Genomic DNA, 12,222 nt, shown 5'->3' with positions numbered 1-12,222 from the left:
CTCACTAAATCTACCAGCATTGCAAATTCTCCCAAAGAGTTCTCCTCTACTTTACCTCATTCTCACTAAATCTACCAGCATTACAAATTCTCCCAAAGAGTTTTCCTCCAGCAGCATACTCCATTACTATGGCTAAATGAGTTGGTGTCAGAAGAACCTGCCAGGAAGACATCCAATATTCCATCACTAAAGCACATGAATTGATCGGAAATTGGCCATGGTATGGAATGTTACTGCTGAACTTTTTAAAGAAGTGACAGGAAGCATGTTCTGTTTTCAATCCAACCTCAACAGATGCTGGTGCAAAAGCAAGCTTATACAAACCTGAATCTGATAGACATGCCATTCAAAAAAAGGAACAAGGAGATTATGTGGGAGAAGACATTATATAAGCTAAGAGATTATTCATTCACAGTTTTCTCTTTTAGAAAGATCATAATATACTGTCTTTATTAAACAAAAGATCGTAATCTCTTTTAGAAAGATTATTCTTTCAGACAATCCACACAAACAAGAACACAGAAAAAGAAACCTTTGGTTTACCAGCTAAGGAAACACAATCAACTCTCCGATAAGCCTCAACTATCAGAAACCCAAACCCACAGTTGATCAACAATTCCACACAAAGTCCTCATCCAACAATCACAATCAAAGCTAGATCATCAACCAAAACCATAAAAAACCTAGTCTAGTGCGCTTCAAAAACCCAAAGCTAGGAAGTCGCGCCGATGATGCCAGAAACGATGACCAATACTGCGATCTGATGAGTGCGTGGGTTGAATCGAAACGACTGGACTTAGAGTTCTGAGGCTAGGGTTTTTGAAATTGGGGGAAATTGATAAACTGAATTGAAATCTAGAGAGAATTAAAGCGGAAGCAAAGACTAAGCTAGACTCACAGAAGCCACAAACTTGAACCCAGATGTGTTGATCCAAACTTGAATCAACGCAGTGGTAAGAGTAATACCTGAAATCCCGGAGATTCGCCGATCCAAACTTGTATTCAGCCTACGGAGTTGTGTTGCTGGGTTTCAACCCTCAACCTGATATAGACTCTTTTCTCTCGCCTCACCTCTCATTCGATCTCATATAGTGCCTCTAAACCCTCACTTTCATCTCCTTATTTCTCCTCGTTTCTGCGTCCTTTTACCACGGAATTGATAACCCTGCCCCTCAGTCACTTTTTCCATTTTTTACCCGGCTTGACGGTCGGCTTGGACGGTGACGTCGGGCTCGATTACTCCCGGTGTATTCTAGCCTACTCTTCGCGATTGTCGGCATCAGTCGCGAAAGACAGAAATGAAGCCGGATAAAATATATATATTTTTATGGGCCAATTATATAGAAGTCCACTTAGATATATTTTCTCCCATATAGGTCTACCTAAACATTTTTACTCACATAAGTCCACCCAAGCTTAAATAGAGTCTTATATTAGAAATTAAAGTTTAACAAAATTACATACTGCCATCAAACCAAAAAATTTAGATTTTCTCTCTTATATTTACAAAAATGCCACTAATGTAAAAGGTCAACATCCACAAATGGTCTCTGGCTGACCTCCGACGAGGTCTTCGGCAGACCTCCGACGAACTTTCCTGTTGACCTCTGGCGAACTTTCTGGCCGACCATCTATGAGGATTCTAGCGACCAAAAATTACTACCACTGACAAAAAAGATACTACCGCCGACAAAAAACTACTACCACTGACAACAAAAATATTATCGATAACAAAAAACTAACTGTCACCAGCAAAGAAAGCTACTACCGATAGCAACAAAAGCTACTACCGCCAGCAAAAAAACTACTACCGCCAGCAAAGAAAGCTACTACCACTGACAACAAAAGATACTATCGATAACAAAAAAACTACTGCCACCAACAAAGAAAGTTAATATCACAGACAACAAAAACTACTACCACTGACAATAAAAGCTACTACTACTAACAAAAAAAGATAAATACTACTGTCATCAACAAAAGATACTACCGTTGGAAACAAAAGCTACTATTGCCGAGAACAAAAGCTACTATGACTAGTAACAAAAACTACCAAAAAATATTGGGGTGGACAAAAAATACTTTCAAACATAACAAAAACTACTACTACAAGTTAAAAAAGCTACTACCATCAACTACAAAAACTACTACGGTGAGAGTTTCGATAACTGCAGTCTAGGACTTTAGGTCACAAAAGATACTGTCACTAACACTAAAAGCTACTACAGCCGACATCAAAAGCTACTATTGTCAATAAGAAAAGCTACTACAGAAGACATGAAAAGCTACTACTGTTCTTGACCAAAGTTGCTACTGTCCTTAACCAAAGCTGCTACGACTTGCAACAAAAGCTACTATAACCGACAACAAAAGCTACTACTGTCAGTAAAAAAAACTACTACAACTGGTAACAAAATCTACTACCCCTACTAACAAAAACAACTCCTAAACATAACAAAACCTATTACCAAGCACCAAAAGCTGCTTAATCTAACACATCAACACCAACGTTAATAATTCTCATCGATAAAAACATAACTATTACTAACACTAAACAAAACAATAATTACTGTTAAAGACAACAAAAACTACTATCAAACAGAACAAAAGTTGTTATCTAGTCAAACAAAATCTACTACTAAAGGTTAAGAAAGATACTACTATATAAATTGAAAAATATTACAATCGTGTTTACAAAATACTATTGTCTTGTTGAAAAGATACTACTACCGACATTAAAAAATACTACCACCGTGTTACATGTATACTAACATAGAAATCAAGAAAAAAAAAACACAGAAATCGGAAAGATAGCTAGCCGGGATCCCATTTTATGCTAAGATTGGTCAATCCCCTCCACTTGAATCAAAGATAGTAGCATACCCGGTGCCAAACCCCCATAATTTCGACCTTCCATTCCGAACCAGAGTCGCCGCAAGCACAAATCAGAATCAAAGGACTTCGCGCCTTCACTACCAAGAAGCCGGCCATCTCCGTCTGAACCAAATTTAACGACTAAGTATGAATTTGAGGTCGTCGTTGATGCGAGATCTGTTCAGAGAAGCAAAAAATCATGAATTTTAAAGCTAATTTCAGATCTAACACCAAGCGAAACAAAGAATTGAAGAATCAATCAAACAAGCAACGAAGCCATACAGTGAGAGATTTTGCCAGCGATTTCAACGATGTCGAAGTTGAGTCGGCGAATCCGATCAAGAGAAACCTCTGTCGTCGACCAGATCTGGTTCTTCTCGATTGGAATCCATCGACGTGATCTTATACTTCTCGATCAGAGTCTGATCCGTTTCGGCCCTGTCATCACCTTCCTCAACTTAGTCGGCGATCTTCATCGATTTCTGAAACGGCGGCGTCTTCCGATGAAGAAGAGAGAGAGAGAGAGAGAGAGGTTATAACTTATAACTTACAAGAGAAAACGGATGGATTGGGGTTAGTAGGAAGGGGATGGTAGTTTAGGTATAGTATGAAAGTAAACTAATGGATTTGGGTCACAAAGTGGACTTATATGGATAAAAATATTAAGGTGGACTTATGTAGGAAGAAATGTTAAGAAAGTGACTTATATGAAATTTTCTATATTTTTATCTAGCTCTGACAAGATATAAGATTTCCGATCCGCGCTGTCTGACATGATATATATTTTCCTATCTAGCCGTTATATGAAGCGAAACAAACAAGGCCTTTATTTTTTTGCGCTACATGAGTTCTCAAGCTAGTCTTACTGCTGATGAATAGAGCCACTGTTTCTCAAGCTAGTCTTACTAATGAATAGAGCCAAATGAATAGTGATGTTCTGTTCTAGTTAGATAGTCATTTAGCTTGAATTTTCGTGTATTTGTTACGGTTTAATTCCTTTTTCATACCAACAATAAGCTCTATCTACTGTAAACCCATGACCCCACATACCTGCATCATTAAGATTAAATGAGCATAAGTTAAAGCCTTACCATCTTAGGAAACATTAGTGCTAAGAATTTTACAAGCTGCCTTCAATATTTACTGTAAACCTTTACTCTAAACAATGTACACACAGATATTGGCACATAAGGATTTATATATCAGTCTGAGCAGTGATACATCCATTATTGAATCATCGTAAACAAAAAACATTCGATAAGATGAAGTGTATATTTTCGACCTAAAAAAAAAAAAAGATGAAGTGTATATTGACCCCATCCCAATCATAATTAACAATAAAACAGAACTTTGAGTGATGATACAATTCATTTGAGATGGCTAAAGAACCAGTCCAGTATGTCCTGATGAGCCTCCTCAGCACACTTCACAGCGGCCTCATCTTCAGCGTTGTACCTTACGGTCCACCCATGTTGCACTTTTGGGAATATCTTCACATGGCTTTTGATCTGTGATTCCAATAGAGCAAGAACAAACATTTTAAGTGTATTGAACCCTATTCTAAAGGAGCCAAGCAGATTCATCTGACCAAGGACAAGCTCTTGAGCATAAGGTCCTTAACGTAGAATATTTTGAATATATTTACTTTCTTTGTATGTGTAGGTTAAATATTATGTATAGGATAGGTGTAGGAAATATTTACAAGCCAGTTTTTTTAAGGTTATGTTTTGCCTATAAACCATGACATCAATCCCAAGGACCAAGGAATGTCCATAATTGGAATCCATGAATACATTAATTTTTATTGTTGATATTTTTTATGAAAGATATTCGTACCTCAGTTTTTGCAGTTAAAACCTCTTCAAATTGTTTCACGACGTCAGGTGGCGAAATGGGATCAATCTCAGCTCCAAGTATAGAAATGGGAACCTTAACCGCTGCAAGTAGTTCCAACTTTATAAGTAAATTAATAAATTGAGATAGAACTATTAATCTATTATCTCTTATTATGCAAAGATCACTGATCTTAACTAGATAGGTACAAGTTTCTTGAATAGATATGCAGAAATCATACCCTTGCAATCGTCCACAGTGACAAATGAAGGATGACACAAGACAGCAGCATGGAGAAAGTTATCATACTTTGCAAGTTCAACCACAGCCTTGGCTAAGAAAAGAACATAGAATTCAATGTCAATGCACAGATCTGATATATCATATGTCACATTGGTTACAGAAGTTTGCGAAAAGCAAAGAGGAAAAAGAAAACAAAAAAACTCACCTCCCCAACAGAAGCCTACAGCCCCAATTGCGGAAACACCTCTACTCTTCAAAGCTTCAACTAATGGTTTTGCAGCTTCACATGCCTTGATCTATCAACAGAGAAACGTTTTAATATCTAATTATTTTTCTTCTTAGACACAGAATATCAAAGCCAATATCAAAGCCTCATATTAGAAATTGACACGTGTAGCAATTAAACACCATATACAGTAAAACAACAGTAACAGTAGCGTTGCCAAAGCTGAATTCACAAGCTTTTTAACTTCAAATCATAACATTATGAGAAACTTCAAATGAGTATATGCACATTTTACTCAAGTTCAGGAAGCACAAGGGTTACTTGTAAAAGTTCTTTGATAATAAATAAACAAAAAAATATATAGTTCTGCATCAAATTAAAACAACCAACCGGTATATGTGTCTTCAACCAAATAGGTAGAGCAGAAGAGTTTCCAACTGGTCCAGCATCACCAGGAAAAGCATCTCCATAAAAGAAGTCAGGTACCACAACAAAGTACCCGACAGCTGCAATTTTATCTGCGAGCTTCCTTCAGACAGAAGGCAGGCAGGTGGCATTAGTTAAAGGGTATATATGACTGTACATGGAGATCGACACGCAAACCACATATTATTACAGTTGAATAACACATTTCACAATGTTATTTTAAATGAGAAAATAAAATTTCTGATGTTCAGAGCTAGAAGGATGTTCAGAGTAAACCCAATTGACTGATGTCCAAGATGAACTAGTCTATAATGTTTAAGAGATAGAAGGATGAACTATTCTCATTATTTCTCATAAAAAATTTTAGGCTAAAACAGGTGGTGCTTTTCATAAGAATAGCTCAGTATACAAGTAGGGAACTTTATTGAGAGTTGCTACTTCGGTTAAACAATCCGAAACTAATGGAGTAATGGTTGCAAGTATTCAAGTGTATAACTGTAATGAGCAATTGTACAAATTTAGTAAGTGTACAACCATGAGCAAAGGTTCAAATTTAGTAGTTTGTTGGGGGTAGAGCGGAAGCTTAGTTAGCTAATGACAAATTTGGTGACTGAAAATTGCTTTAAGCGAAGGGAGATTACAATTAGTTTTGCAGAGCTGCTGCTCCTGCAAATTACAAAGAGCTTGGTTTTTGGTTTTCACTCAACTGCTTCAGTAAAGCTACAGACAACTTATTTATACTAGGATAGGATTCTAGAGACTTGTAGAGTCCCAATACAAAGAGAATTCTAGAGGACTCTAGTTAGCGTGGCAGACAACAAATTTAATGCTAATCTTGGAAACACAAGATTACATATTACACTCTTAACAGTATACAAGTAGGGAACTTTATTGAGAGTTGCTACATCGGTTAAACAATCCGAAACTGATGGAGTAATGGTTGTAAGTATTCAAGTGTATAACTGTAATGAGCAATTGTACAAATTTGGTAAGTGTACAACCATGAGCAAAGGTTCAAATTCAAGAAAAACCAATTCAGATATGTCATCTATCACACTAAACAAACAAAGAAATTCACTGTACAAAAACAGATATGGGAAGGTCGATATACCTCAAGAGTGGAGCTTCATAACCTGCATGGCAAAGCAAAAGGGACAATGTCAAAAGCTGATTTCAGCTAACAAGTCAAGTAGAAGTCAATCAAACCTACACAGAGAACCCATCAATCTTTAGGGCCAGTACCCTTTAGACCAAAACAACTAACACCAATCAAATACACACAAGGAAAGCAACCCAGATCATATAATGAACAAACTATGCAAAATTCCAAAACAAAAGGAAAGAAGAGAGATTTGATGTGTTATGTGAGTACCAAAAATGTCAGCAATGAGAAGAATGGCAAGCTTGGAGTCAGGAGAGCCAGTGACATAGGAGTCCAGACCAGCAAGCTTTTCGACATGGCCGGAACCACTTGCTGGATTTAGGGCTGGAGGGTTTGAGCAGCACGCAGGGCCTGACATTCTTTCTATTTGTCTGAATCACAAAGTGAGCTAACACAGAACTCTCTTTCTCTGTTTATAGGAGAAACCAAAGGTTTGACCTGCAGTAATGTTGGAAAAGTATACACATTCCAGCAGCATTTGGGAATTCTATTTTGGTCAGAGTACACTTTAGTCCATATGTATGTGCATCACCTCAGACGTCATGGCAGACTTCTGCCGACAAGTCTAATTTTTTGTTCTCTCTCTATTTTTATAAGGAGTTTAAGATGTTCATCGTGTAATATGATACTGCATGTTTGACATGTTCACGAACCAGTATCATCTGAGCTAGATATAATTTATAAGGATCAAATTTCATTATCACTTGATGTGGATCATTTTGGATTCTTTTGCTGTACAAGAAACTAAGCATATAATGTCAAACCCATTAGAAACAATATATTTACTCTATCTTACCAGGATTTTTTTCGATGACGCTATCTTAGCAGAAGTTGGAGCCTACAAGTATAAGTGATATATAACAGAATTCTACAATCTACCATAAAAGAAAAATTAGCTTCACTGGAATTTCTGAACTTAAATGATATAAAAGATACTGATATTCAAATAATGCATTTCTCCAAAGAACAGAATTCAGAAACATGCTAATATTGTAAGTTCGCAATAATGGAATCTCATATGAGTTTTCAACGGCCAAGTCTATAGAAACCCATTTAATCCAGCGGAACATAATCTGCATTGTAACCTTTCCTAATAACTTCATCTCATGGATGTAGCAGCTACTACTTCATCAGCACCACCATTTTCAAAACATATATAAGCTATTAAGCTACCACACTATTCTCATCTTAAAGGACAGAAAAATATACTGGAGTTCAAGCATTGCAGTAAAGCCAAGGAACAAATTTACAAACAACATTGCTACATTAAAAGTAGCCCTTATTTAACCATAAGATCCACACTGTTCTCATCTTAGGTGACAATATAACACTACAATGATGATACCATTCACTTGACATGGTTCACAAACCAGTCCAACATGTCTTTATGAGCCTCCTCAGCAGGCTTCACAGCTTCTTTGTCTGAAACATCATACCTCACAGTCCATCCATGCGACACTTTTGGGAATATCTTCACATGACTTTTTATCTGTGATTCCATAGACCAACAGTCATTTCAAACCCTAGAACTGTAGTAACTACCAGATACCACAGCAGTGCCTCTTTCCAATCAGGTCATGGTATTATAATTTTGATGACAGGAGTTTCTTACCTCAGACTTTGCGGTCAAAGCCTCTTCAAATTGTTTCACGAGTTCAGGTGGAGACATCCGATCAATCTCAGCTCCGAGTATAGATATGGGAACCTTAACAGCTGAAAATAGTTTCAGGAATAAATTAAACATCTTTAAACCTTTCTTTTACACGATTGGGAACAGCACATCTCTTCTCTTCCTCTATGATGAAATATTATACTGATTATTGAATAGGGAACTCTTACCCTTGATATCATCAAGAGTGACAAATGAAGGATGAGCCAGAACAGCAGCTTGGATAAAGTCACCCTTTGCAAGTTCAACTACAACCTTGGCTGAGAACAGGACAAAACAATCCAATGAAACTGAAATATTATATACCATATTGGTGAAACTACAGAATTGAGATTGTGAAGTACAATACTGTCTAAAAGAGAAGCCCCTAAAAATCTAGTCTAAGATATGAGAACAATTTGTTTAATCCAAAACCGACCAGTACATCCCACCTTATCTGAAAAGAAATTGTAAACTCACCTCCCCAACAGAAGCCTACAGCACCGATTGCACAAACACCTTTACTTTTTAGAGCTTCAATAACTACTTTGACATCTTCAAATCCTTTGTCCTACAAATACATAACAAGGTTTGAAAGCTAATCAATTATAACCGAAGTTCACGACTGCATCAGATCTCAATTTTAATACACCACAATTACCAAGTCCTCAAATTTTAACCCATTGTCACAATTGGCAGAAACAACCCGGCAGCTAAGAACTTAACAAAAACAATAATGGGGCTAACTAGTTAGTTCACAAACATCAACTTCAAACAGCCCAACATGAGACCACCAATATGTATCTGAAACTTCTATGTAAATTTTTGATAATCCCACAGCAATACTTGTGACATCACTGAAATTCTGAAGATACTAACTTATACATCCATATCAAAATAGAAGAACTATACCGCTCCATGTCCTTTCAGCCAAGCAGGTAGAGAGTCAAGGGATCCATCAGCTGCAGGTACATAAGGGTCTCCATAAAAGAAGTCAGGGACCACGGCAAAGAAGCCAGCAGCTGCAATTTTGTCTGCAAGCTTCCTACAAAGAAGAAGGCCAAGCATCACTATAGTTATAACAAACAATATACAGCAAGATTGCAAACTGTACAAGTGTACAAAACACTACATATGTTCTTGAAGAAAATTTGATGTTGGAATGGGAGCTGGCCTTCACTATAGTGTGAGCACACTCATAATGGGTATTATCTAAGGATTGGGAAAAGCCATAACAGAAAGTAACTTGACAATTGTGTACCAAATGGACAATCAAAGACCAATTGCTGCAACTAAGTTTCAGCATATAGAACTGTTTTAACTGTTATGACTATTCAATTTTTCGGAAAGATTACTCTTTGAGTAAATAATTCAAAGTGTCTACCTAGTCAACTTTAAACAGCAAGTGTTTGATGGCACAGACTTGATAATAGAAGATGCACAGCATGAAAATGGTCAAGTTCCACAAAAAGCGGACCACACTATCAAACTATATCAAGCAAATACATTGAGCTGTAGAGATAAAGTTACGTCATACCTCAAGTTTGGAGCATCATACCCTGCAAGGCAAATCAACATGAAACATTAATAGTAGTAAAAGAATATATGAGCAAAGCAATTAGACGGTAGACACAGAAAATATGAAACATCAAACCGTCAATGATTCTACACTAATACCGGTACATCATTCCCAATTTCAAATTACCAAATGGAACTAAACCAGGTAAACGAAAACAACTACAAGAAAGAATAAAGAACTGGGACACCCGCATATACAGGGCAGCAAAACATAAAGCTTTAATGTCACAGAGCAGTTGCAAATACCCATTTCATGGTCAAAATTCAGCACTGCGCCAAGGCTAGATTTATTGCTTTTGACAAAAACAAAAGATAATTGGCTAATATCGATTCTTTCATCATCAGTCTTAAAAGACACATACATAATAAGCAACCCAATAACATACACAACATGAGAACCACAACCTACCAAACCAAACAGGAAAAAGCACACAAAAACCATGAATTTACTGTAAGGAACATAACCCATATCATATAGTCAACGAAAAAGGCAGAATACTGAACCAAACGAATAAAGATTAGATTTTGAAGTGGTGGGTGCTAACCAAAAATGTCAGAGACAAGAACAATGGCAAGCTTAGAGTCAGGAGAGCCAGTGAGGTAGGAGTCGAGACCACCAAGCTTCTCAACATGGCCAGATCCACTGGTTGGGTTCAGGGTCGGTGGGTTCGAGCAGCACTGAGGGCCTGACATGTCTTCTTTCTCTGATCGCAAAGAACAACTACCGAACACGAGCTAGTAGAGGGACACTGGTGCCAACAACATACAAGTGCTTGTTCGTTTGGGACCTGTTGACCACAAAATCAGCAATTTGGAAAAGAAGGTGGGAGAAACAAGTACGTGGTGGTGTGTCACAATATGTATTTGCATCATCTCTAACGTCACCTCTTCGTGTTTTTTTTGGTTACAACGTCACCTCTTCGTTTTGATCATAAATTCATAATCATATTATAGATTTCTCCAGATTTGATGGAATTTCATTAAAGTTTGATGCTTTTATAATGTTACATTTCTCCAGTTGGCCTCTCTTCGTTGCACCAGTTAGTATACGAGTTTGTGGTGTTTGAAGATATATGTCATTCTCATCAGTGACACTAGAGATACGGTTATTGGAACTCAAATTATGAATAAATATAGAACCAAGGGAGGTTTTACTGTTTCCGGCTAGCACCGGTGAAAACGATGCTTTGTTCCATAAAAGCCATGAAGTCCAAAGTTTGCATTTCCAAATTTTAAATGTGTCGGACGTGACCCCTTTCACCTCAAAATATTTGACCAATTGCTTCTGTAAGTTAGCCAAGTACCTGCATTGAAAACAAATACATAAGATCACATACATAACCTCAAATTCTAAACCCATATAGAATGAAGCTTTCACGTACTTGCCGCCGGTTTTGGTGACATGATCACGGCTGGAATGCCCCGGTTTCTTGATCGAAAAGTGGTTGACGCGAATCTCATTGTCATCAGTTACATATATACAAGTCCAAGTCCAGTTGATGTCCAGTACTTGTTTGGAAAATGCTCACTTTCAATCGAATGCCAGAGTGATTTTCGTTTTCATACTCAGAATCATACACACTTGAGTCGGATGATTTCATCAGTAAGTTCTCTTTCAAGATTAGTATCGACGTCTGTTCTGTCCTCGGTATAATGAAAATAAGAGAACTCTTCTGAACCGTTCACCGGCTATAAAATAAAATAAGAAACAGAAGTAGAAACAATTGGATACTCACACTATCTTCTGATTCTATTGACTCCTGAATACCTGTGATCTCAGAGTACTTGAGCCCTTTAATGAGATCTTGTGTGTCCTAGCTCGAGTTTTGGAGATGATGATGGAGATGTCGACCTAGCAGCAGCACACACCCTAGCGGAAAATCTGATGGAGCAGAGGACGGGGAGGGACGGGGAGGGAAACTATGGATGCCGCCGGCAGCTTGCGAGACGCGGAAGAAGAAGAGAACAAAGCACCAGCGATGTTCACATCTGCTACTGATGAAGAGCATGGCAGCGTAACCATTTTCGATTAGGGTTGTGTATTTTATTTTGATCAAATAAATAGCTAGGGTTTTGATCTTTGCTTGGGATCGATTACGAAAAGACTCGAAAAGGAAAGGAAATAACAAGGTTTATATATATATATAGGTATTTTTCTCAGCTGCGGACGTCCGCACCTATTTTTGGTGCGGTATTTCCTATTTTTGCACCACTTCCCGATCGAATTTCCTC

The 12,222-nt window shown here is 37.5% G+C and overlaps 2 protein-coding genes across 2 annotated transcripts; both read right to left on the bottom strand.

The window, feature by feature from the left end:
* Positions 1-4,081: 4,081 nt before the first annotated feature.
* LOC101295124 (endo-1,3;1,4-beta-D-glucanase-like) lies at positions 4,082-7,122 on the bottom strand. The gene is made up of 7 exons (XM_004296907.1): positions 6,975-7,122; positions 6,714-6,735; positions 5,567-5,705; positions 5,156-5,246; positions 4,949-5,041; positions 4,711-4,811; positions 4,082-4,382 (listed from the first exon to the last, which is right to left on the bottom strand). Exons 1-7 carry the CDS (start codon positions 7,120-7,122, stop codon positions 4,242-4,244), a joined length of 735 nt encoding a protein of 244 aa, XP_004296955.1. The 3' UTR covers positions 4,082-4,241.
* Positions 7,123-7,742: 620 nt separating this feature from the next.
* Positions 7,743-10,818, bottom strand: LOC101294840 (endo-1,3;1,4-beta-D-glucanase-like). Its single transcript, XM_004296906.1, has 7 exons — positions 10,536-10,818; positions 9,950-9,971; positions 9,325-9,457; positions 8,893-8,983; positions 8,604-8,693; positions 8,377-8,477; positions 7,743-8,253 (listed from the first exon to the last, which is right to left on the bottom strand). The coding sequence occupies exons 1-7, from the start codon at positions 10,681-10,683 to the stop codon at positions 8,113-8,115; spliced, it is 726 nt and encodes a 241-aa protein (XP_004296954.1). The 5' UTR covers positions 10,684-10,818; the 3' UTR covers positions 7,743-8,112.
* Between the last annotated feature and the right edge of the window lie 1,404 nt (positions 10,819-12,222).

This window comes from Fragaria vesca, linkage group LG4 (assembly GCF_000184155.1).
Source record: "Fragaria vesca subsp. vesca linkage group LG4, FraVesHawaii_1.0, whole genome shotgun sequence".
In the NCBI taxonomy this organism is placed as follows: Eukaryota; Viridiplantae; Streptophyta; class Magnoliopsida; order Rosales; family Rosaceae; genus Fragaria; species Fragaria vesca.
Note: the sequence above shows the minus strand (reverse complement) of the source record. Positions and strands in the feature narration are given on the sequence as shown.